The 26825-nt window shown below is 42.2% G+C and overlaps 2 protein-coding genes across 3 annotated transcripts in view; both read left to right on the top strand.

Annotated features, from left to right (window-relative positions):
- Window positions 1-51: 51 nt before the first annotated feature.
- dbf4 (DBF4-CDC7 kinase regulatory subunit) lies at window positions 52-8616 on the top strand. Its single transcript, XM_079274563.1, has 13 exons — window positions 52-123; window positions 575-689; window positions 972-1138; window positions 1786-1968; window positions 4570-4626; window positions 4712-4781; window positions 4871-4947; window positions 5075-5120; window positions 5242-5287; window positions 5378-5503; window positions 6131-6245; window positions 6758-6870; window positions 7000-8616. Exons 2-13 carry the CDS (start codon window positions 629-631, stop codon window positions 7805-7807), a joined length of 1869 nt encoding a protein of 622 aa, XP_079130689.1. The 5' UTR covers window positions 52-123; window positions 575-628; the 3' UTR covers window positions 7808-8616.
- Window positions 8617-9883: 1267 nt separating this feature from the next.
- Window positions 9884-26825, top strand: part of adam22 (ADAM metallopeptidase domain 22) — a 54975-nt gene continuing 38033 nt past the window's right edge. For both annotated transcript variants that reach the window (XM_079275358.1, XM_079275357.1), the window contains exons 1-4: window positions 9884-10144; window positions 10421-10581; window positions 13645-13721; window positions 25195-25261. In XM_079275358.1, coding sequence (XP_079131484.1) covers window positions 10048-10144; window positions 10421-10581; window positions 13645-13721; window positions 25195-25261 — 402 coding nt within the window. In that variant the 5' untranslated portion in view covers window positions 9884-10047. The remainder of the gene's footprint in view (window positions 10145-10420; window positions 10582-13644; window positions 13722-25194; window positions 25262-26825) is intronic.

The raw sequence follows: 26825 nt of genomic DNA, 5'->3' as shown, positions 1-26825 counted from the left end.
TTCTGAGGTTGCCAGGGTTGAAGAGTTTCCGTAAAACCAGTAGGGACGACAGAAAGCGTTCACCGAAGACGGAGTTATTTTTTAAGAAAAACAATCTGAACTCTATATTTTTACAAAGCTGATGTGAGTATGAACTGGGAACTTAATGCATTTGAACGGGACAGTACCACGTGACCAGAAAGTGTCAAACATGGCAACACAGACCTCCTCCACCATTGGATTTAAAGCGGGAAAGATACGTGTTTGTGAATTGTAAACTGACCAGCGCGTGTCTTAACAGTTGTAAAACACCCTGCCAATGCATACGTTGCTGTAGCAAACGTTTCAACATTATTATTATTATAAATTTCAGCTCACGAAATAATGTAGCGTAAGTTGCGCAAAGCAGCTAACGTTAACCGACAAAGCTGTCCGCCGGGGAAACGATAACCAACGTTAAGACGGTAACTTACAGTTAAATGTTAGTAACGGGAGCAGTGAGCACTAACTAACAGTTATAGACGCACGTTACACTGCTCATGTATTAGTTTTCAGGCCCCCCTTTGTAAATAACCCTTTCTTTGTTTACACACAGCGGACAAACAAGGACTTCCATGTTGACTCAAGACAATACAAACATATTATCTCAATGCAAGAGAATAAAATGAAGCCGAAACGCACCCAGAGACAAACAGGACCCAAATGGCAAGGTACGTTAATGTTATTATTTACTAACGTTAACACCACCATATTACACTAAACTTTTATTTTTAAAACCAAAGTCTGTTTCCGTGTTTTCGAGTTAACGCTAGCTACGTTTGAAACGTAAGGGTTACGCCAACTTAATGATTAGATCATTGATCAGTAATGTAATGAATGGTTTAAAGTGATTGGTCACTATATTGAGTAGTGACCACTTATTCAAGCTCTTCAGCTGATATTTAGGGGGCTCGTCAATCTCCCTCCCTCATCCTGTGAACTGTACTTTGCAGGGAAAGGAGTCGGCACTGGTGACAAAGCAATGCTGAGCCAAGCTAAGCCAACATGTGTGTCCTCTGCTGCTCAAGTCAAACCTTTTGCTGGGAAAGTGTTTTTCCTGGATCTGCCTTCAAACAGGATAGCAGAGATATTGGAGAGTGACATCAAAGACCTGGGAGGGGTGAGAAAACACACACATTTTTCCTATTGTTGTGGCTTTCAGAAAAGGTTTGGATCTTTGTCATTTCTCCTGTACCAGCTCGACATATCTATGAAGTTACAGAGTTATTCACAACAAGTAATGTTATATTTCCTCCAGGATTCCCCCAGCTTTCTCCTCTGTTTGGTAGCATATTGTCTTTAGTTGCTCTTGCATAGTTTTCTTTTTTTTTGAACTCTTTTGAACTCTGTATATCATTTTATTTTTTATTTTTTTAAACATTCTTCTTGTGTCGCTGCACTTACCAGACTTACCAAGGTTTATTTTTTTCTACATTATGATACTATTTATGATGATTGCAATACGATAGAAGTGCTGGGTATTAGTTGACATTTTGAAATATTAGTGGCAGAGAAAATATCGGAGTAAATTAGATTACAAATCAGACTGAGGATATTCAATGCCAGCTTTTGTGCTTGACAGTTTTCAAAACTCTGTCATGGACACATTTCGATTAGTACTAAACATGTATTTAGATTGGTTCCCATCCCTGCAAATCACTGATGATATACTCTGTGTTTGCAGTTGTTATTCTGGAATGAACTTTTCTAAAAGTCTTAAAGCTTTCTTTAAAAAGACGATCCTGTTTTCTCTCGTTTGTCACTCAGACTGTTGAAAAGTTCTTCAGTAAGGAAATCAAATATCTGGTGTCCAACAAGAGGGAGGCTCGGTATGTGCACTGCATCAGACAGGACTCTCCTGTTCCCAGCCCGAAATCTGGCCCAAGTTCACCCCTCCCTCGAGCAAACCGGGACACCATCAGAAGCAAGTCTCAAGGCCAAACAGACACGGTGAGTTCACGTTCATTCTTCAGCTGTAGTGCAGACATGTTTTTAGGTCTATTTCACATCTAGCCTGTGCAATTCCCTTCTTGATCATTTTCACGAAGTATTAATATCATAGATTTTCTTTTTTTGACTTTCAGTTTGTTCCAAGTTGTTAAGGCCACAACTTCTGGACACAGGGAGAAATCGCCCCCCCCTTTGCAGCCATGCTGTCTCAATCGCCTCCAAAACACAACAGCAGGTTAAAGTAAAAATCAAATGGATTTATTATCCAAGAAGCATAAAAACAGTTACAAACCGAATCACACAATTATTAACAAAACAAACCTATATATATAAAATCAAATGTGAGATCCAATCCGAGCCACCCAGAAGGCTGGTCTGCCTCCTCGGTGGCCAGCAGAAGATCTGAAATCCCCCAGAGCTTCAAACCCTCTGTCCCCTCAAAGTTGCATTCCTCAGCTCATCGATCAGCTCACTGATTGGCTGAAGTCCAACAAGCCCCACCTGGGCCTATGCCCCATTGTCCTGAACTTCACACCTCTCCCTGCCACTTTCACACCACCCCCACTCCTGCACATTCCTCAAACCCCATCTCACAGACACTTAATGCATGAAATAAAACTTAAAACCCTCACAATTCCCCCTTTACTCACTCTTCAGAGTGAGTACATGAAACAGTTGTATCCATCAATGCATCATCCACTCATAACTGGTTGCCCTGTATATTAAAAGCATTTATAACAGTTCTCGTGTGGCATTGCTAAAGTAAGTACAAGCTGTTGAGGGAAAAGGATTATTCTTTACACATAGGTGTCATCATGATGTGTAAGCAGAATAGGTGTTACAAATTACATGCTAAAAACAGCAGACAACACATTGTGCCTCTAAGGTCACATAGTTCTGGGTGTTTCTTCGTCGTCCAATGGTGGGGAATTTGCTTTTCACTCATGTAAGTGTGTATCTCTGTCAAAAAGTTCAGGTGAGTCTGTGAGTGCAGTGACTGTTCAGGTAGCTCGTTCTCGTGTGGGTGGTGAAGAGAACTGTCCATGACACCGCTCAGCTTGCCAGTGCCTTTGTCCTTTCCGGTTGGGGGTTGTGGAGTGGTTTGGGGGAAGGGGGGTTAATGAAGCCGCTGTCTCAGTGGGTGTAACCAGCTCTGCTGCCAGGATCATCGCTGTTTTTTAAGTCAGTGAATTGAGTCTGACTTGCTGCCAGTCAGACATGTCCTTTCACACCATTCCTGGTCCTCGTACCAGAACACATGTGCAATCTCCACCTTTTACAACTCAGATTGTGTGGGAGACAGAGAAACAGAGACAGCAGTATATTTTGTCCAACAAACTCATTATACATTTCACTTCTCTCTCTTCTCTAAGCACACTCCAAGTTGATCACATTTTAATTGGCAAAAACTGCCTTTTTCAAGGAACCCCAATTTAGTCCACCCTTATATTTGCCTCTGGTTTAACAGGCTATTTATTTTTTCGCTGTATTCTCCATATCACATTGCGGGACTCTAACCCGGCCTCTCTGAGGTCTTATTTAGCGTGGGACTCCAACCCCGCCTCGGGACTCTAACCCGGCCTCTCTGAGGTCTTATTTAGCACATTGCGGGACTCTAACCCGGCCTCTCTGAGGTCTTATTTAGCGTGGGACTCCAACCCCGCCTCGGGACTCTAACCCGGCATCTCTGAGGTCTTATTTAGCACATTGCGGGACTCTAACCCGGCCTCTCTGAGGTCTTATTTAGCACATTGCGGGACTCTAACCCGGCCTCTCTGAGGTCTTATTTAGCGTGGGACTCCAACCCCGCCTCGGGACTCTAACCCGGCCTCTCTGAGGTCTTATTTAGCACATTGCGGGACTCTAACCCGGCCTCTCTGAGGTCTTATTTAGCGTAAATGTCAGGAGAATGCACTTTTCCAGCTACAGGTTACTCTGCGGTCTTTCTCTGTGCCCAGATGCGGCCCTAAGGGTCTATGCGGTCCGTGAACACTTTCAGCTAAGATTACCAAAACAGATTTTTATTAAAATGGCTCTGCTCACCTTTTATTCGTGTACACTCCGAAAGTATCCGCGGTCCCACATCCCCGTCTTAGAGTTCGTCAAGTCCCATCTGGGGTGCCAAATTTGTTAAGGCCACAACTTCTGGACACAGGGAGAAATCGCCCCCCCCTTTGCAGCCATGCTGTCTCAATCGCCTCCAAAACACAACAGCAGGTTAAAGTAAAAATCAAATGGATTTATTATCCAAGAAGCATAAAAACAGTTACAAACCGAATCACACAATTATTAACAAAACAAACCTATATATATAAAATCAAATGTGAGATCCAATCCGAGCCACCCAGAAGGCTGGTCTGCCTCCTCGGTGGCCAGCAGAAGATCTGAAATCCCCCAGAGCTTCAAACCCTCTGTCCCCTCAAAGTTGCATTCCTCAGCTCATCGATCAGCTCACTGATTGGCTGAAGTCCAACAAGCCCCACCTGGGCCTATGCCCCATTGTCCTGAACTTCACACCTCTCCCTGCCACTTTCACACCACCCCCACTCCTGCACATTCCTCAAACCCCATCTCACAGACACTTAATGCATGAAATAAAACTTAAAACCCTCACAAAGTCGAGGGAAGTCTTTGGTGGAGAAAGTGGTGAAAGAGCAGGTTTGTTAGATCAAAACTGAGTTTAGTGAGGAACTTTAACTGCCGTGTGTCTTCTCTGTGCTTATACACATTTGTTTGCTTTTAGGAGAGGGTGAAAATGAACAAGATCCTGTCAAATGCTCTGGAGTGGGGGGTGAAAATCGTCTACATAGATGGTATGCTGTTGATAACGTAACAAGCTGATCAACCTTTTTATTTATTTTAATGTATAAATGATAATAATGTTATTTTATGTCACTTTCAGATATAATCGCATATGTTAAGAAGAAAAAAAAGATTGTCAGCACCCGGTGTGCTGCTACCGCTGCCGTCAAAACAAGTGTAGGTTTACGGGTTCAAATTCTGAAATGAGTTTTTGTAAAGATTGAATCACATTATGGGATTGTTATCCTAAAAATGATTGGTTTAACGTAGTAAAATTGTGTTTTTAAATGCTTATTATTTATAGGTCAAAGCTGAGTCAGCAGCAAAGCAAGGCTTTCAGAAATACAGAGGTGAATGTAATATTGTTATTAACCAGTCTTTTATTTCTTTCGGTAGAAATGTGTTCCATTGTTTTTGATGCTTTGTAAATATGCTCAACTTTAAATGGACTATGAATGATATTTGTTCCAGGAGGGCGAATCACAAAACCTTTCGTTAAGGTGGAAGATTCAAGCAGGTAAGAGACAGAAGACTAAAAGAAGCTGCACTGTCTTTGAGTTGTTTACGACATCTATTGACTGTGTTCTGGTTCTTTCCCCTTCCACAGACACTACCGACCAATCTACCTCACCATGCCGAACATGCCCGAGTTCAACCTGAAGACGCTTCCTCCCTGCACTCCCTTCTGTGTCGACGACAAGCTTCTTCCTGGAAACAAACAGCCGGGACGCAGGTATGTTGATTCTTCTCTGCTTTCAGCTAATTTAATGTGGTCAGTATGTCACACGTTCACAAAGACGGTGTATTTTTTATTTTTTTTAAAATACATTTTAACCACCAAATCCCACCTAAGATTACTCTTAGGGGCAAAGTTAGTTTTACTAACTAACTTTTGCACCCAGCTCTCTTTGTATTTTTCAGTAATCTATATCTTTTACAGTTTTGTTGTTTATTGAAGTTCTGTTAATGACGTCTGTTCTCGATTAATAGCGTTGCTTTGATTTTAATTCATACGGTGTGGTGAAGAAAGAAACTAACTCAACATTGTGGAAAATAAAGTAACTACTTACATTTTTCCACACTGTTTACAATGTTTTTTTTTACAAATGTCTACACTGTTTCCATATCAATCAATCAAAACTTTATTCCCGCATACATTTCTACACATTTTGTATCTTTTGAAACTTTGGGATCTTGAGTAGAATTTAAGGGTCTGTGGGTTTGAAAAGTGCTTGTCTGCACAATTTGAAGTTGGTACTCTTAGAGCCACCCATCAAGACTGAATGAAATTCATCAAAATGTCTACAATCCAGACAGTTTTCACCTTAGTTTGGTTTTATTTGTGCAACCTCTGGGTCAGAGGTGCAAAAGCCTCGGCCAGTGAAGAGCTCGCAAACGGCCGAAAGAAGAACAAAGACAAGAAGCGAGGCGGCTACTGCGAGTGCTGTATGATCAAATATGAGAACATCACAACGGTGAGTTACCGCATGTAAAAGTGAGAACTGTCCATGCAATACCAAGACAATAACTTATACTGAAGGGCCAATATGAACATTCATGAGCAGAACTACCTTTTATGTGTTTTGAATGACTATATTGAGCTATTCTTATTTAATGTGATTATATGTCACCTTATTTGTTTGAATTAACCACAATTTTCTTCAAATCATCAAAGATGTGTTTCAGACATTATTTTGGTGGTATTTGGTCATGTGCAATGACCAGGTCTTGCACACAGTGTTAAGTTCTCGTTTATTACAGCTGATGCTAGTAATTCAGTTTTTAACACAGAGTAGAGTGATTACTGTATGTATGGCATCCTATTAAATCAAAAGAATTCCAGATTATATGTAGTCTTGTACAAAGCTGTTTATTACAATATATTCATACAGGGTTTGTAAATTAGCGTTACAACAGTGCATCTAGTCCTTGTGCATAAATGTGTTACAATTCTAATGCTACTGTGATTTGTTGTATTTTTGTTCAGCATCTGAAGAGTGAGCGTCACAAGGCTTTCTCCAAGAGTGACGAATACTCGGTGGTGGACAAACTGGTTTCAACTCTGCACTACGACTTCCTCATCCAAACAAAAGCTAAAGGGTAACTTGTCCACATTCCTTCTAAAACGTTCATCAACATTAAATGTTCACATGTAGATAAATGTGTTTTTACATTTTTGTCTTTCTATTCCACTCTACTCACAAAACCTTTTCTTTGATTCCTGTTTAGACTTAAATGCAGTGTTTCCTCTGTTCTGATGGCTCCGGGACCATTTGGGACGACTGTGCAAAGACACGAGGGAGATCTCGATAACACGGAAGAGCAGCATCGGACTGTCAATCAGGGATATTACTCGGCAGACACTTTACAAATAGGATCAGTCACTGGTTCCACTCCTCTGAGTCCGAGCGAGAGGAGGAGCCATTACACACACCCAGACAGATCCAAGCACAAATCTCTTGCACGTAAACAGCCGTGCAGAAAGAATTCTTTGACTTCTTGCTCTCAAAAAGCTGAGCAGGCTCAAATTCCTGAGCCCAGGATGGAAACAGCCCCCTCTAGAGGTGAATGTGTTGCCTCTATTCCCTCCAGAGTTACTCCGGTCAACAAGGTGAACCAAACAACAACAACTCCAAAAGTGAACCGCTCAACCTCCTGCTTCCATAATGTGATTGTCCAGAATGAAGCTTCCTTAAAATGCCTTAATGTCATAACAAATCAACAAGATGAGTCTGATAGGAAGCAGGGTTCCCCAGTGTGTGAGGCTGTTCACCACGGAAACATATCGGTTGACAAAATGACTGGAAACAACTGCTCAGAAAGAGAAGAAGAAGAAAGTCTTCCTTCACACAGCTTCTCTCCGCTCCGGAAAATACAGAGGAGGGTGAGAGTTTATAAACGAAAGAGACGGAAAGTGGACACATGCGTTGAAAGCGTAAAGCAGAGAGACATTCCAGACGACTTCATGCTGAAGCTCTGGGACCTGTTTCAGTCAACTGATGAAATGGATGTGGAATTTCTGGGGTTTGAGGACTAGTGAGGGAGACATGAACTGGATTATTATTGAAACATGCCACAGTCCAAGCCAATCTAGTGGCTTGGACTCTACAAGCCACTAGATTATTCTGCAGCTTGAAGAAGCAGAGTGAGTCAGATGAAGGGCAGCTACGATGTGTGGATTTGGTATTTAGCATTGTATAAGATATAAACCCTGAAAGAGGTAAACCAGCACAATAATTACCTTTTACAGAATTGAATCTATTTTGTGAAGAAAAAATATCGTAGTTTTATAGAGAACATTTCTAGTCACCATGAACAATACAAGGCCACCTGCAGAAACCCCCCCCCCCCAAAAAAAGTATGAAAGAGGTATGAAAGAGGCCGCCTTCTAGACATGCATTTTACACATTTTCACAAATTCTGAAACCTTTTTATTGCCAAATGAGAATCTGAAATTCTACTGTGACTAACAATAGATTTACGTTTAGTTTCTATGCGGTCGTTTCCACTGAATACTGTTGAGGGAAAAGGAGCATCTTATTAAGAAAAGGCAGCTTTATTAATAATATTTTACACAGTAATCTGGAGAACTGTGGTTTGAAAACTGATTGTTTACATATGGTTGCATATGTATTGTCTGTGTGGTACTTGATATTATATATGACATTTTAGGATTCTTCCTAAGTGCACTTTTCCCTGCATCTGTCGCATTAGCATATAGTGGCCTTGTTCTCCCACACTGCTCTCTAAGTGATGCTCTGGGTCAAATGGGAGTCTCTGTGCCACTGACTTTAAGAAAAAGACGTGAGCAACAATGTGTTCCGAGGTACAAGCACAGCACAAATAAACTGGCAAAGGTGAAACTGAATGCGCATAATTTTTTTTTCTTCTCCATCCATTATCTATACACGCTTATCTTTGATCAGGGTGGCCGGGACCTGAGTCTACACACCTGACTCGCACAGACAACTATTCACACTCAAATGTTTGCACTGTTACTGCAAATTTAGAGCCATCAATCCGCTTACATGTCTTTAAACTGGTGGGAAGAAGAAACTACACAGACACGGGGACAACATGCAAAACACAACACAGACCTTCTGGATAAATTAGTCATTGTACCGTTCAAAGGTTAGAATCCTCTGTTAAAGTGTGTTATTTTCATTTTAAACAGAATAATTACATAATTAAACCTTATGTTTGTTCGATGTCCCCATAGTGTTGCATGATGGGGGAGAATTATGTTGGAACTTGGATTTTGAATTTGTTTTCCAGTACACAAGAAGCACAAGTGACCCTCCACCATTATCGAACCACAACACGGTGCAACTGGGCTCTGCATATTTTAGAAATCCGTTTTTCTTTAAAACATGAATGTCATGCATACACCGAATCCAAACTTTTGAACTGCAGTGTACATGGAGTTTGTTTATTATAAGGTGCATTGAACAAATGAAAACAATGGGGAAATTAAGTGTTCACATAATTTTAGTCGGTTGTTTTCAATCCATTATAAACATTAAATGGCATTAATATCTTCTGTTGAACTCTTCTCCCAGAGCCACATTAGCATGTGATCAGCTTCAGGAGCAAGTCCACACCAGGTTTAGTCATCTGTGTAAGTCTTTCTGAACATGTTCCTTGTTGTTTTGGCAGAACTGGAAAATATGACAGGAATTAAGCAATCAATTGTGCCATATAGGGGACAACATTTATACAACATCCACGAAAACAATATCACCAGACACTAGGGATTTATTCATTTTCCCGTTTTGATAACAAGTGATGGAGTGACTCATGATAACAAAAAGGCAGATTTTGGACAGGAATGGCGCTCCTGGACGAATTAAACATGGACGAAGGTGGAAGAGGCGAGATGATACCCAGTCGGCGGAGGGCTGGGCCTGCAGCTTTTCACCATCCCGTCTCCACAGCGCGCTCATATTTATGCATTAGGCGTCTCTGCAGTGAGCCGCTGGATATTGGTGTGTTTTAAGGAGGTGTCCCCAGTCCTCTCCTCCCGTACATCCCTCCCCCTCCCTGTCTCTCTCCTCCACGCCTCCTCCGTGCTGCTGATCCGCGCGGTGTCGGTGCGCTCAGACGCGCTCGGCGTTCAGACTCGTAAGGACCCCGATGGCCCCTAACCAGAGGGACTGCGCTAACCAGACGACCAGCCCAGGCTTCAAGCTCCCCTAGCGAAGGCAGGACCCCGAGAGCCTGCTCCTGGAATACCGCATTGTTTTGTAATTTCCAACAAGCGAGAGAGAGAGAAAGCGGATGATGCTGATGATGCGCCCGCGATGGTGGATTTCCCTTTTGTGCGTCTGTGGATTGATGCACGTCGGTCAGCAGAGCAGCCCCAATGCCCAAAATGGTAACTGATGCTATTTTAGATATTACATTAATCATGATCCCGTAAACAAAGCGTTACATCACCATTAATGGGCCCGTGTTTGTTTGTTTTGTCTACTATAGCTTCGGCTACTTCATGGTCTCCATCTCGAATATGTAGCCTGTAGCTGTTTCGTGTTTATCAAAGGAAATGGGACCAATCGACATTTCAGATGGCGCTATTTGTGATGAATGTGTATCTGTTTCCCGCACGGAGGGACAGACGGGTAATGAAGTCAGTGTTTTCCTCTCTGTGCAGGAGACGCCTTGTCGAGCTTGAAGGCTCTTCGCGATGCAGGCAGGTTTGTCGGGAAGGAGGACACGGTGCCTCTTCGCCTGCTCTACAGCAGGCACAACCACAGCCAGATCACCGAGGATGAGCTCAGCACCCGGGTTAAAGCCAGCTCCGGCTCCACACAGGTAGCCTACACCGTGTTTTAGTGTCCGCTTGGAGGCTGTGTGTATATGCGCTGCTCTCTGTTTCCTGCACATTGATTGGTCCTCAATTGTTACTCTGTCAACACTGCACATTTACTGAAGTGAGTCAGCTGTAGTCATCTGGCCAACAATGAGGATTCATTATTTAGTGAGAACTTGCATCCTATGTGTCCAGCTGGGTTGCTGTCCCAGCAGCTGCCTCACCGATACCCATTAAGCAGCATTTTTCACTTTAGTCATCGATGAAAGTCGCCAGAGATGAACTGTTGGAGCTCGATTGATACATCGTGGTGCACGATTTTATCAGCAGAATTCAGCTCATCGCAGATAAATCGTTATCTGTGTATAGGAGAGCCGATGTGAACCAAGAAGTTGCATTAGAGAAATGTCAATTTAGAAACCGTGTTGCCGTTGCATAGCCTGTCCACCTAAGGGCAGTGCCTTTAAAGTGTATTTAGGTGTTAAATGTCCCACCTTGGTACATCTGTTCGCAAATCTGTAATAGCCAAATTTCCTTGTCAAAAATGTTGTTTTCTGTAATGTGTTTGTGTTAAACTTTTCACTGATATATTATCAGTTTCTTTTAACTGTGAAATATCAATATTGCCTCAATTCATTATCTTTTTTTCTGTACGAGCTGAATATCTGAGGATGACTGTGATAATCTGCAGGAAATGTGTTTTTCCAAAGAGGGATTGATTTCCAAGATAATTCATTCATTCAAATAAGAATATACATATGTTCATAGTTATTTCCCATTATTTGCAACGTAGCCAGTGTTTGGAACAAGGAGAACACTGTTGGCTTGTAGGTAAAGCGTGCAATGCATGGGTTAAAATGAGTTTGGACATGACCTCCCACTAAAGTCACCAACAAAGTATGCAGAAAGCTGTTTGTGATTATCTAAACCCAATTACAACATTGTTTAACAATGAAAGACGTCCACATCCGTTGCAGCAATAATCATAATCAGCTGTAACTGTGTTCACTGACTCAGTTCTGTGGAGCAGCATTTCTGCTGGGTTTGCTTCAAGAGATGAGTCAATTAGCATTGGGCAAGGCTGTCGTGCGTTTTTAATTTGTGCGGCTCAGGTTTGTGTAGGCCGGCCTATTCAGGGCTCAGAGAGTGGAGAGGGCTACAGATGGCAGCAGGCAGGGAGGTGTTAACCCTTTGTCTCTCTCACACCTCCGACGGAGGGACGGATGGGTTAACAAGCTAACAGGAACCATCTGCCATTCGATTTGGATATTTTCCTTTTGAAGCCGATACTAACCTCAATCACAGGTTTGTGATTGAGGTTGATCACATTGAAAGCGTTTAAAGCGAGGAGAAAAACTGACTTCTGCAGAGCTACGGAACGTTTTTACTTTCTACACCGATTCTTAAAAGCATTTGCTCAAATCATGTCATATCGTGCCTGAAACCTCATATTTTCATATTTTAAGTCAATTTCCTTCGCTGAAGCCGGTGATGATAAGAGTGTTATTCCTGAGTTTACAGCTCAGGAGATGTGTTTGTATTACTCCAAAAAATGTATTGAGTCATGATTATTAAAAATAACGGGCAATCAGTAACAGCCTCAAAGTTCTGATTGAGCTATAAAATAAACATTTAAAGTCAGGATTAGATCCAGGGTAGGAGGAGGAGGAGACTGGCTTTGCTTTGAGTTCTGATGTTCTGAGTCCCTTATTCTCCAGAGAGAGTTGAATCTGGTCCGCAGACATCCGTGCATGAAGTTTGATCAATTATTTGGCTGTTTTTAGATCAACAGCCTAAAAACAAATCTGTCAAATAGTTCTGAAAATGTGTGACACACTGCAGGTTATTTATAGACTTCTGTTGCGTTGCCTATTTTCAGTTTCACCGCTGATTGAGCAATGTGGAGTTCAGCAAAGTGCTTATGTTGTTTTGGTGGCAAAACAAACTCTTTAAGTGGAATCTGTGTGCGTTGGTTTGTCTGTTTGCCTTCCCGCCTCTCAGTCTGCGTGCAGTGCATTGATAGCACTTACACTCATACTTTGACAGTCGTGAGTGGAAAGTCCGGCCTGCTATAACTCAGAAATCAATGTAAGAAGAGTCAGTGGTGGCTTCAGAATATTGGCCCAGCTCAGTCAAGCTGGGATGCACTTTCATTAAACACAATTACTGGTACCTCCTCCCATCATGGATCCAATCTGCCAGATTGGATTTCATCACAAGTGTGCCATGGAAAGGGATTGCCCTTTGTGCCGTGCTCACATCCACACACCCTCTTACCCGCTCATGTATGCATTGACCACGCACAGACACACGCCTACAAACAATAGTCTGTGGTCAGTGGGGACCTCAGAGGCTCAGGTCGTCCTTGGGTGAGCACAGAGGCACCTCCTCAAATGAAAATAAAAAAACAGCCCCACCCCCCACCTCCTCTCGTTGTCATGCAGTGGTTTGTAATGAAGGTAGCCCGCCGGCCATGTCTGGGGGAGGGTGTGCTGTGTTTTGGCTTAGCCCTGGGACACCTCTGGACCTGCACAGGAATGATTGTGAGGAGTTCTCATTGACCAAGGGTGTGTAATGAAGCCTGTACCACATGTGTCCAGAGCTGGGAATCAATCAGAACCTCCTCCAGCCAAATCAATCACATGCAGTCAGAAAAGACTGTGTCTTTGTATGTTTCTGTGTATACATATCAATGCTGCCAGTAAAAAATATGCTTCAGTGGAACTGTTACAAACCCAGTCTGGTAAACAGAAATGAATGGTCAGCAGGATAAATAATAATATATGCGTGTTTACATAAGTGTGCGTAATTGTATTTCAAATTTGTGGCTCAAGTGTTGCGTGAGATCCTTTGCAGAAATTCAAATTCAGATGAAGAAGACAGACCTTGATGGCTTAATTAAAACAGCCTTCTCCTCACTGGTGGTTGGTGCTGAAAAAGACAATGCAGCCATCAATCAATGTAGAGGAGAATTGACCCTTGCATATCATGATGAATTGATCCATGAATATGATAATAACTGTCTTTAGTTATAAAAGATAACCTGTCGTCTTTGCCTTTTTTAGATGAACCATGTGGCCCAAGCAAGCTTTCAAGTCGACGCTTTTGGCAGCAAATTCCTCTTGGATGTGGAACTGAACCAGTGAGTATTGGATTCTTAAATCTGTGTCTGTGGCTCGCTGACTATCCACCAATCTCTTGTTATAACTGTCTGGTTGACGTCTTCATTGCAGATGTGTAGGTACCTTTAATTTGCCACTTGAAAAAAAAAATGCTGTGGCTTAGTTGACAATCACAAAATGATTTTTGATTAAATGAAGATTTATTCCCGAAATGTCCATAAACATTCACATGCTTGTCGAAATGATCCCAGCAGGAGTCATACGTCATTCTCTTGGGCTTGAGCAACACTTCCCCAAGCACATATTATGTTAATCAAGCATAAGTTGAGCAATTTGGTTCTGCTGGACAGAGTCAATATGTTCCTGCTCTCGTATTGCTGTGTGTTGCCTGGTTTTGATAATGTACTCTTAGGTCATAAATATCTAGTACTTGTGTGTGCTGAAGAGGGCATTTGTTTGAATGTGCGTATATGTGTGTGTGTGTGTGTGCTCGTGTGTTCGCAGCAGGTCAGTTATTGTGTGTGTGTATGATTTAGAGGTTCCATCATAATAGGAAGTGATTTACGGTAAAGGCTGGAGCACTGCCCTGTCAGACATCGATATTGATCACAGCACTGCTGATGGAAACAAACAACTCTCTCTCCTGTTTTTCCACTCGCCCTCTGTGTCTCTCTCTCTCTCTCTTTGCCTCAACCCAACACTTTTTAAAAAGCACCCTTTTTGCCGTCCTTCTCTCTAAACCTCTCTGTGTTTGTTTTGTTTCCGTTTCCCTCTTTGAGACCGTGGCTTGTTTGTCTCATTTAGCCCCTGAACAAAAAAACAAAAAAAGCCTGTGAACACACATGCAGTGATGCTGCCTGCTCTTCACAGCGGAAGTCACTCCCCTACTGTGAGAAACGTTACATCACAGGAATTCCCACGTTTAGAGGATATGTTTGTGTGAAGCCTGCAGCTCACTGCGTGACACATCAACCAGTCATGAATAGAAATGTGTCGTCCGCACACACACACACACACACATACATGTATGCAGAAGCTTTCACACATGTACGTACACTTTCATCAACACTTGGTTTGATGGCGAGTTTTTGACATTGAGTCATTATTCATGCTTGTGACATTGTGTGCTTACAGCAACCGTTTTCCATAATTTCTTCACTGGATGTGATGCTAAAGGTCCGTCAGAATGTAGATGGAAAGGAAACTCTTCAATGAAATCTGTTTTTTAGCTTTCCACAGAGTGAAGTAGCCTCCATCCAGACAGCTCCGGGCAACAGTTTGACACGTGTGGTTCTGAATAAGAATGAGAGACTGAGATCAGTGCAACAGAGCATTGTACTATGTGAAATTTTTATTTGGTAGGGCTGAAACAATACGCCAGTACAAAGAAAAACTAACAAACAATATCAAATATTTCCTAGTTCTAGCTTCTCATGTGTGAGGATTTGCTGCTTTTCTTTGTTTTATTTGATCATCAAATGAATAGCTTTAGGTTTTGTAATGTTGGTAAAACAAGCAAACTGATGCCATAGGAAACTGTGATATTAAGAAATTAAACAATCAGTCGATTAATTGATCAGTCAATTGACAGGAAATTATTCTGAATCTATTTTGAGAATCAGTTAAATGATTAATCATGCAAGATTTTGTGGATTCAGCTTTTGAATTGTGAATATCCACTGCTTCTCTTTTTTTTACATCATTGCAAATTGAATATCTTTGAGTTGTTGGATGAAACAAGAAATTGTGAAAATTAAAAAGAAGAAGAAAATCAACAGATAAATCAATAATGAAAATAGTCCTTACTTGGAGCCCTGTGTATATCGTGATTGGTATTGTTTAAGTTGTGGGAATGTTTTGTTTTTTTGGCTTCTCAGTAAGGCAGAGCTCCAGTTTCCCTGTGTCTCAATGACTCCACCCCAGATTCCTCTTCTTGCTGCCCTCCTCTCTCACCATCATCGTCCTCTACCACACTCCTCTGTGAACTGATCCCCCGCTTGACAGCCACACTGATTTTGTTTACAGATCGCTTTCATGCCAGACAGATTAAACCCAGTTGATGTGTGTGCGTGGGTGCAGGAGTAGGAGGCTTTTTAGCTGAATGGGCCAACAGTTTTCTTTTGGCCTCCAGTATCAAAACCGAGTTCTCTCATTTTGGTCAATGACTGACTTTGCTGCTGTGCATTTTTTTGCGTTTTAATTGTTGAAATTAGCAGCAACATTAAAGCTGTGAACGTAGCAGTGCCATATGTGTATACCTGCACTTAATTAGTTTGAAGAAATGTTACAACTCCTCAAGACCCAAGCTAACTTCCTGTGTCTTGCTTGCGACCTGCTGATCAACGTTAAGTGGGTTAGGGACAACTTCGGCCTTGGCGCAACTTAGATGGGCTGAGCTATTATATGACAGTAATTGTTTTTCAAAAAATATATTATCACATGCTAACAGACATTTCATTTTTAAGCATCCATCCATCCTTCGATGCATTTTCTCTTCAGGGTCATGCAGGCTGCCTATCCAAGCATTCACTGCACAGGAGGCCGGGTAAACCCTTGAGAGGAGACAAAAAAATGTCGGGATTTTGGGAAACAATTGGACAAAATGTTCTTTATGGTGAGAATAATCAAGTATGTTAATGTTCAGTCGTTAGTTCTTTCAGGAGCAAAATGTTGTCACCCATCTGAAGTGTGACAGTCTATAGAGAGGAAGTCAGGAGGGGGTTGGTGGGTCATGGGGTCTTTCCTCCCCTCTGTCTTTGTCTTCCAGCGGCCTGCTACAATTTACCATTCATGGGCTTGAGTTAGCTGAAAATGTGCACAGGATGGGGGTTGCCTCTTTTTTTAAAAATCTCCCCACAACCCCAATGCACACACACCTACACAACACACACACACACACACATACACGTCTCCACCCTTGATTGCCCCACCCTCCACACTCACTCTCCGTTCAGCCATGCCCCTACTACCCCTTTTCCCCGCCCGTCCCACCTGCTCTTGCTGAATAATAGATGTTGCTTTAAGATTAAAGAGGCATGTGTGTGTGTGTGTGTGTGTGTGTGTGTGTGTGTGTTTTCCGGCTTGCCCATCGTGAATTGAAAGGGAAATATTCAGGTGACACTGGCTGTCCTCAACCAGAGAAATTTGGTTTTGTCTGTCTGTTTGGGGGACATTACAAATTTGATAATAAATGGATATATCCCCGTTTATTATCAAATTTGTAATGTCCCCCAAAATGACAGTAAACATCTGTACATTTTAAATCACAATTAGAAGTTGCTTGTTTTTGCAACAGTTTAACATGATTTGATCACAATGTGATGATACAAATCTATTGAAAGTTAATCAAATGACAATATTGAATTTCTGCCCTGCCTGAAGTCATTGTGTTGTTGAACAAACATTGACCAGGCTCGTTCCTATCTATTGATCATATATTCACCCCATTCATTGGAAAGCCTATTCTATCTTATTCAAAGCACATGTTCAATAAACTGCATAGTTTCTGTCTTTCTAAGTTCTGCCAGTATGTAGTTTATGTATGTGTGACAATGCAGTGCAGAGAAAAGCAGATGGACAGGTCCAACTGGGACTAAAGAGTTTCATCACCTCTTCAGCGTTAATCCGCTGCAGCAGCATGAAGAGAAGAGGGCTTCTCCCTCTCCTCGTGTGCCATGTTGACACTCGTATTATTATTAATACCACTTTGTTGTGTCAGCTTTCCCTGCATGCACACAAATACTTTATCCAAATGCTGAGGGTCACATGCACACAAATGCTAAATGCATTGTTCATTTTTGTGAAGGAAGGCTGTGTTTGTGCTCCATGATGGTGTTCGTGGGGGTTGGAGGGGATTCAGCACTGACATAACCACGTGGTCCCTCTAACTGCCTGTTAGGCAAGAAACTAACCAAACATCCCATGGTTCAATGGTTTGATGAATGTGCACATATGTGTTTGTGTGTGTGTGTGTGTGTGTGTGTGAAGAGGGTTGTTATTAACATTGCAGTCGTCAATATGATGTGAAAAGCTGCTGCAGAGTCTTTGTGAGTGTCGTCTTGTTGGGGCTCAGGTGCAGAAGAGGAACGTTAAGTGTTGTTTTAATTAGAGATAACAAGACTTGAGTGAAAGAAATGAGGCTCAGATGGAAAAAGAGGGGATCAATACTAAAGAGGAGGAAAACAAAGAGAATTGGGCAAACAAAGAAAGGCAAAATTCAGTTTTTTGCAAAGCTGCTTTTTTATTTTAAAACAAGGATTGTTTCATCAATGTTTGCTACCTAGGTCGCCTTCTTCCTTTCCTTTGACGGCACATTCATCTTTCTTTGCGTGCTACTGTCATCAGATCAGATTAGCAACAGCGTGAAAACTGCGTCAGGACTATGAATTGCGTCAGTTGCTTACTCCCATGTGTGTGTCTCCGTGCAAGTCCATAATACAAACAAAAGGGGGACTCACTCATAAAAACTAAATCAACTACATAGTGCCACTAGTGCTCAAAACCTCCACAGGGTACCTTGAATAAGAAAAGAAAGACATTATTGTTTCTCTTCTTGCAGGTTTAACAACCTGGTATTGACCTTAAGCAACATTTTTAAGTTTGTTTGTCTTTTAACTTCTGGTGGATATTGCCGCTGTAGAAAACTCAAGTCGAAAGTGTCGGTGCTGACCGGTTCACGCCGTCTACAAAAAAACTTCTCAAAGCTGGGAAAACATAATCACATTTTGTATGCGGTGACATGACCCAACACCATCACACAAGCCGCAGATATTGAATTGAAATGTCTGCTTACAGCAAGTTCAACTAGCTTACTGTGTTATAGCAGTACATTAGCTTGACGTTATTATTAATATTAATTAATATTGTTTATATTTCTATTATCAAAGAACCAGATATTTCCAACATCTTGCTCATTGTTTGCATCGATGATTGATCTGTGGGAGTTTCTTGCCCATCAAAGTGCTCTAAAGTCATCGAACTGTCTTTGCATAAAATTATCAAGATTTTAATTTCACTAACTATGACGACCAAAATAGCTCCTCCTACTTGTTTTTGAGCTGCATAGTGGGAGGAGTCGCTGGTTCAAAAAATATTTTTTACCCAACAATAAAAATAAGCCCATCAAAATGCCATCCAACTGACGTCATGTCCATGTTGACTTCACAACTTTGTCCTAATTTGAGTGGACTTTGGCTATTTGATGCTTAAAAAGTGTGGAGGCATAGGCTGCCTTGGACCGTGAAAGGTGCTGATGTTGTGGTGTTATCTGTGCATCTGTGTATTTATGCATTTGCCGCTTGTACGTACTTGTGCATGCAGCCTTACATCTCCGTATGTGATTTAAGTCTTTCTCATGTCCCATTCCAAGATAATTAATCATCCACCCATGTCTCGCTCCCTGCATCCTGACATTGATACAACCCAACTCCACTCTTCTCCTCCATTTCCACCTCCATCTGTGTCTTACCTCCATTCCCAGTTCTGTAATTTATTGTAGAGAGGCGTGATCTGATTTACTGTGGACTTAATGAGAAAAACAGAGGGGAGTGTGTGAGAGAGAGAGATGGAGAGAGAGAAATAGTTAAGGATGAAGAGAAAGAAGAGGACAGAGAGAGACGTGTGGATGTCCTTCATCCACCCTTGCGTCTTGGTGGGTGGGTTAAGTAAGTGCAGGAGATAGGGAGTGATATAGTGTGTATGGATGTGTGTGTGTGTGTGTCAGTGGGTGTGCAGGCTCGAGGGAGGTAGGTACTTGAAAGGAGTACCCTGAAAAGAAAATAGTCCCGGCTACCACTCCTTCTCCTCTCCTCATCCCTATCTCCTACTTTCTTCTGTTCTTTTCTATCGCCTCAGGCTGTGCTTCTCTCTCTGATCTATGTGTTGGCTGGTCTCACACACACACACACACACACACACACACACACACACACACACACACACACACACACACACACACACACGCATGTACACACTTTAGCACATAGCTTTAGCTATCACATTGGGAATTATGTTTGTGAGTGTGTCTGTAAGAAAATGCAATGCTCACAAACCGTATATTACAGATTGTGTTTGCTAAGTGGCTCAGCGTCACAACCAGCACTGTGAGTATACAGTATGTCCCGGTAATATAAGGGAGTGAGTGCATGTTTGTCTGAGTTTGTGGTGTGTGTCAGGAAGGTGGATACAGATTAATTATATGGCGGCGAGCAGGGCTAATTTAGAAGAACAAATAGCAGCATGGATGTTTGCAGTAACAGTGTGTGAATATGTTTAGTGAAGACATATCACACTTCAGAAGCCCTGGTCTGCAGGAGATATTTAGGCATTTTTGAGGACAGATAAACAGTGTTGAATTCAGGGTCACATTTTTCAAATCAAGCCGTAATACAAAACTCAAACCCAGTTTATATGAGGCGGAAGGAGTCTGAGATAAACAAATCAAATGGCTCTCTTTTAATGTCTTGACTGGATGGGAATGAACCTTGTGAGTGCATAATGTGTCACTAGTAGCCTCGTCAGTCCAACCAAAGGTGACGCAGCACCCAGTGCGCTACGGTGGGAACACGCCATGCAGCAGTCTGTCACCCACCGGGATCCAGTCCCGGGTGAGCGGAGTGCCGCAACATATAGTTGATGCAGTAAAACCACAATTGCCAACCTCATTAGAGGAAAAGTCAGGGAATCACCAAAGTCATTAGGATTCATCATCTAGGCAAAATTAATGTCTGTACAAAATGGCATTGCAATCCATCCAGTAAGAGATATTTCAGTTTGAACAAAAGTGGTGGACATCTCCATCCTTAAAAATGTGAAGGGTTTGTGTTTGTAGTCTTTGCAGGGTGTCAAGCATTGAATTACCAGCCTCCTCTTTTATGCTCCATCATTCTTCCTCCCTATCTCCTTATATTAATTTATTTCCTCCCTCCCCCCCCCCCCCCCCCTTCGGTCAAGCCGTCTCGACGCAGTTTGCAGGATTAGTGGAGACAAAGAGAGATCCAGGAGCCGACTCTTGCTGAAGACAGGGACAGAAGGAAAGACTGTTGTTCTCTCAGCAGGCAAAGATACTAATGCCTCTCTCAAGACCATTGTCTCTTATAGATTACTCCTTTTCCTGTGTCGAAATGATGCTTTACGGTCAAGAGGTTAACTATTTAACCACTGCACAAAGTCTGATGGAGTCAGTGGATCGATGGAGAGCAAATTTACCCACAGACACAGAATCATGTTCGGGATATCTCATCAGCTGAACATGAAAAGTAAACAAGTCATAACTACTTGGTCCTAAGTGTACAGGGCTCCAAAAGTCTGTCACTGTTAACCCTGTTTACGTGGCGTGGAGTTCAATAACAATCCACATGTTGTCACAGATATGGATGTGCATGTTCTCCCTCGTGCCTACAACATCCCCGGCCACTGCATAATTCAGGAGTCAACTCTATTGGGCTTGTACGGTGCGTGCTGTAAACCCAACTGCTGAATGGAACCAAGATGGTAGAGAATGGGAATATAAGTGTCCTGCTTGATTCTTCCCTCTTTTTTTCCTCAATATTTTCTTTTTTTGTGAGTGCTAGTATTCCCTGTGCAATAAGAGGTAGGATCCCAGTTAGTGCGCTGGTGGAATTGCATGACTGATAAGTGATTGGAAAGTGAATGAATTATAGCCTGGAGACCTGTAATGAGGCCTCAGTGGGAGAGAGGACGAGGCTGGAGAAGGGGGTGGTGGGCAGGTGAAAGCAGCTGCAGCTTTCCCAAAAGAGAACCCCCCCCCCCCCCCCCACACACGCACACTCTTTTGTCTCCTTCCTTCTCTTCCTTATTTCACTTATCCACCTTTCCATCTTAACAACCCCCCCCCTCCATATATTCTCTTACGCACTTCTCCCGTCTATTTCCTCAGCACTCCCCCATCCTCATTACGGACGCCTGACAAGCACATGTTCAGTCTTTTGTGTGCCAGTGCCCTTTTACTACTTGGTTAAATGGCAATAAATCCATATATGGAGCAGAAGTCTATTTGATGACTACAGCGTTTGCGTGTGTGGACGAATCTGACTAAATAATATCTGCTCATATTTGTGTGCTTTGGGTGTGTTAAGAAGAGTCTTTGAAAGGCGCTAGATTGGCCGGCCTGAAAGCAATGCTGCCCCAAAACTTGTGCCAATTCTCTCTCACTCACTCACTTAAACATTAGTCCTGCCAATCTGTCCTTTTTGTGCTGTTTTTCATCCCAGTGTCACAGCGGTGCCTGGCGACACAGATCGTGAGAGGAATTTTAGGCCACACGGAAACTTGGTTTGTGTGCATGATTCCCTTCAGGAGCCACAGCAGATTCTTCACCCAGAGCAACTCACAAAATGCTTTAAAAGGAAGGAGGATGTGACTGACAACCATACAGACTCAGTGCACTCATTGCTTCTCATTGTAAAAAAAGCATAAGAGGGATATGATTACTATGTGCTAGGTTGGCTATGAAATGTTGTAAGCTGAAAGTGGAGCGTCTGCAGATCCATCTCTGAAATCTCCTCCAGCTGGACGCCAGCTCTCGAACAGATGTTGCCGCGGCGACGGAGCCATGAAAACTCTCCTCCAGTACAGTGGAGGACGAGCAGACAATTTAGAAAAGCAATGAGCTGAGATAATGAGAGTAACAGACAAAATGAACAGGAGATGTGTGTGCTGTTCCCTTCGGCTCCGTTTCAGCCACACATCTGGTCTGACACCTTCAGTGTCAATATGTCTGACATGACATCGACCAGAACTCTGTTACTTCAAGCTCTTGTAATGATGTGGTAATTTATTACATTTATGAACTGCTTATATTTCTGTTTTCCCTCATCGCTTTTTTTCTGTTGATTCTTGTTAATGAAGTCCTCAGCTTCGTTTTACAAACCGCCTCCCTCTGATCATCATTGATGTTGAAGGTTTGCAGCATTTATGTCCACAGAGAGAGCGAGCACATACAAACTGCGCATGAGAGTAAGTCTGTTTGAATTTCTGTCATTTTGTCGTGAAGCAAGAGTCAGAGGTCTCTCTCAGTTATGCGTTCATACATAGCGTGTACATGTTAACAGAAAGACGAGGGGTAGTCTCTCTCTTTTTTTATGTGTGTGTCAGCGTGGGGGAGGGGGTCGAGGCTGGTTTTCACGGCATTGTCTGTCAAATAAATTATTTAAATCCCATAACAATTAAAGCTGAAATCTGTTATCAGCGTCCTCCATTAGAGGCCCGTGTGGCTGCCTTGCTGCCTCAGTATGCTCCTCGCTTGCTTCCCCTGTCTGGGCTCAGCGTGGGGCCAGATAAAGATCACGAGCTCTGAATCTTAAACACACATCCCAGCAGAACAAAGGCTAATGTGACCCAGGGACTCTCATGCACTCACAGAACGTCTTCATCACAGGAGCGTGTGAATATTTTGACAGCGATTTGTTTTTGAAGCAAAAATGTTGATAAACTGTAACTTGCGTTTCGGGAGTCGTGGCGTGTTTAATTTGCAGGATGTTGTTGGTAGTCAGCGGTGAAGTGTGATCTGAGGTTGGATGGTGTGGAGTGTGTACAATGGAGGTTGCCTGTTTTACACATACAGGGTTTTTTTCAGGAGGGAGCGTCATGGTGTTGCATGATGGGATTTCTGTTAGAGCCCTGATCTCTGTATTCACATCCTCTTTCAACTTTCACCGGCTCTTTCCTTTCGCCTGTCTCATTATTCCCTCCTCGACAGCGATTCTCTCCCTCTTTCCATTTTACCTCACTCTCTCCTCTTTCCCTGCATTTTTTTTTATTACTGCAGAAAACTGCCATTAGTCATCTTAGAAAGCAGCCTCCTTTGTTTGTGTGCGCGTGTGTGTGTGTGCAAGTTGATGTCAGGGTTTCACTTTAATAATATCTGGTATGTCATCTTTGGAAAACTTTTACTTCCTAAACAAAAAGCTCAGATATCATTTGAAAAACACGTCATGTGTCTGCTTTCAAACGCGAAACAATCATCGGTCTTATTATGACTCATTACAGCGATTTGTCTTTGCTTTCAACAGTCTGTCCTTTTGTCAAAGATACAGTAGATAAACTGGTTAGCTTAGCTTAGGTTAGCATATGGCCTGGCTCTGTCCGAAGGTGACAAAATCGTTTTATGTTTTGTCCAGCAACAATTCAGAACACCAACAAATTGTTTACAATAATGTAGAGCAAGCAGCACATTCTCATCAATACGAGCATGGAATCATGAAATGTTTTTCAGACATGCTTAAACAATTAAACCACTATTAAAATACTTGCGGATCAATTTTCTGTTGATAAATTGATAAAGCAGTGTTAAATGAGTCTCGTGATTTCTTTTTTTCTTTTCTTCAATGGATCCTATCAACACAAATACAAAGATGTCATCTCCTTGCTTAAACTATAGGTTTTTATCTATTCCTCCAATTTGATTTATTTCATACATCTTAATTAATGCAGTGACGTCGAACTTTCCAGACTGTTTATTTGACACTGATAAATTGACACTGAGAATGAGGCTGGTGTGTTTGGTTGGTTAACAAGGTGAAAATTCATCCCATCTACTTGTCGATGTTGACAGGAAATCGGAGTTGATCGATGGCTCTCTGGTTGTTTTGTTATGCTGATTGTAGCCTACTGGTTGATTTCTATATGGCTTTCTTTGGTACAATGTTGGCTTTAATGGTTCTTAGCATAATGCATTATGTGTGTGTGTGTGTGTGTGTGTGTGTTGTGTGTGAGTGTGTGAGTGTGTGTGTGTTTGTGTTTGTGTGTGTACGAGCGTCCTATTACAGTTGGCTCTGGCACCGCTCACTGAATGTAACTATAAAGTAATCAAAATCCACTCCTAAGCTGCTTTTTGTTTATGTATGCGAGTATGTGTCCATGTTCAGGCCACATAATTGAGAACTTAAAATAGTCTGGGGATTTGCCCCTTCTTCATTCATATGCCGCATTCCTGTGTGTGTGTGTGTGTGTGTGTGGGTGCATGCGCTTTGTGTGCACTATAGCTCATACATCTCTGTCTCAGATTGGGCCTGCAGTGTGTATCTCCGTTGGGATTCTTGGGTCCAGCTCTGCTGAGAAAGCACACACAGACTGGTTTCCTCTTATTTATGCCACTCTTTCTCTTCCTTGCTCTCTCTCAATTTATTTCCTGCCTCTTTTCTATTCTGCCTGTGTCACTTGTTTTACTACTTACTGATCTTCATTTGTCCTTCATTCCTCGGATAGACACACAGACGCACACACACAACAGCCATTTGCTAGAAGGCTGGATATGTATAATTGTGTTTGTGTGAGTTTACGTGCTGGAAATAGCCTTGTCCCTGTACGCTGGTCATAATTAGGCGGGCTGATGCTCTGAAGCTTTGTGCTGCCAAGACTGAATACAATCATCGTATAAAATACAAGCACGTCTGCATATCTGAGTGACACTTGAATGAAAATCACACATTTTCTAACTTTAATTCTCTTTTTTTATTTCCTCTCTGTTCCCAGTGATCTGCTGTCATCGGGGTACGTGGAGAGACATTTGTCAGAGAAAGGGAAGACTGTCGTCACCAGTGTAAGATTCTGCAAATCATCTCTCCTCTTGCTCACTCACTCTTTCATTATTGAACTATTTGCAGTCAGAAGGAAAGCTACGGTGTTGTAATGGTGCCGTGATCTTGACATTAAAAACCCGAACCCACAAAACAGCGAAGCTGACAGACAAAGTTAGCAACTTGCTGGTGAACAAACCCAGTGGAGCATTTAGCAGCTAAAAGCCGTATTGCCGAGCTAAAAGGAGAGAGAGTATTAGAATGACATTTGTTTAAGTGGAAACACAACTCCCAGTGATTGCTGATGTTGCTCTTTTTCTGCTGGATGTGTTAAATGGGTGACTGGACAAAACATGGACAAAAAATCAAACATGCCCACTTAGGAGACAGAAAGCTACAGACAACCCCTGTAGCTTTTTGCAAAAGAAAAATAAGTAGAGCCCCTTACAGCAGCATTGTTTCCATTGACGTGGGATGTGCCATGTATGCTGAGAAGTGTTAGATCTGTCAAGATAACATATCCATACACACATCGCATGTTAGTACCAGGCGTATAAAGTAGCAGGGTTCAGTTTAGAGACGTTAGAGACAGACAATGCCGCGATGGCGTATGTTTGACGATAGTTGAATTTGACTCGTCGACACAGCGCAGTGGCTGAATCTTATCAACTGAAGATTTGTTCTCAGCTGTGAGTTGTACAGCTTCAATTAGACCCCACAGGTTCCTCTCCCTTCCTCAGTCTTTTGTTGGTTACTTTGCACACACAGAACAATCACAGCCCATCCTGTCTTTGTTCAGCGGGTCAAAGTGGCCTAAACCTTCCACTGATTGCTGTGATAATCCACCACTGAGGCGTCATGTAATATCACTTAAATGGGGGGATTATAATGGTCAGGATTTTATACGCTAAGAAGCAGATTAGTGTGATATTAGATACTTTACAGAGAGGGATCCAAATCATTACACCACATATAGTGTGATCTAGTCACTCGTAATTATGGAATAAATTCACCTTGTAGATGAAGATCCAGAATGAACTCTGTCTGAAAATGATGTTGTAATGCTTTCCGTTTTAGGTAGTGGAAAGAACAAGAGGCACTTTGCCACCTTATTAATGGCTGCTGTTCAGGGAGGTTAATATGAGACAAGCTGCTGTTTATTACACACACTAGCGGTCAAAAGCCATTGTAACACAGCAGCTGTTCGTAAAGGGCCACCTCAGAATCCTCTCTGGTCATGTTGTTCTTAGGTGATACAGGTATCACATGCTGTACTGCTAAATGTGGTTGCAGTTCTTACTTTCTGTCCACAGTTAGTTTACTGCAATGAATGCAGGGCAGGACTTTTATTTTGTAATTTTTTTTTATGTGTGCAGGGTACAATGCAAATTAATCATCATTATCAGTGTAACATAGTAAAGCTGCAATTTATATAACATAAATATAATGACATTTATCACAACCCTTTGTCCTCAACATGTTAAATGAACAATATAACCATGTACGTATCAAACAGTATAAAGAAGTTATAATCAACCTATAAACACCATACATACCATTTAAAACTCCACACGCTGGATAGATGAC

This window comes from Melanostigma gelatinosum, assembly GCF_949748355.1.
Source record: "Melanostigma gelatinosum genome assembly, chromosome: 9".
In the NCBI taxonomy this organism is placed as follows: Eukaryota; Metazoa; Chordata; class Actinopteri; order Perciformes; family Zoarcidae; genus Melanostigma; species Melanostigma gelatinosum.
Note: the sequence above shows the minus strand (reverse complement) of the source record. Positions and strands in the feature narration are given on the sequence as shown.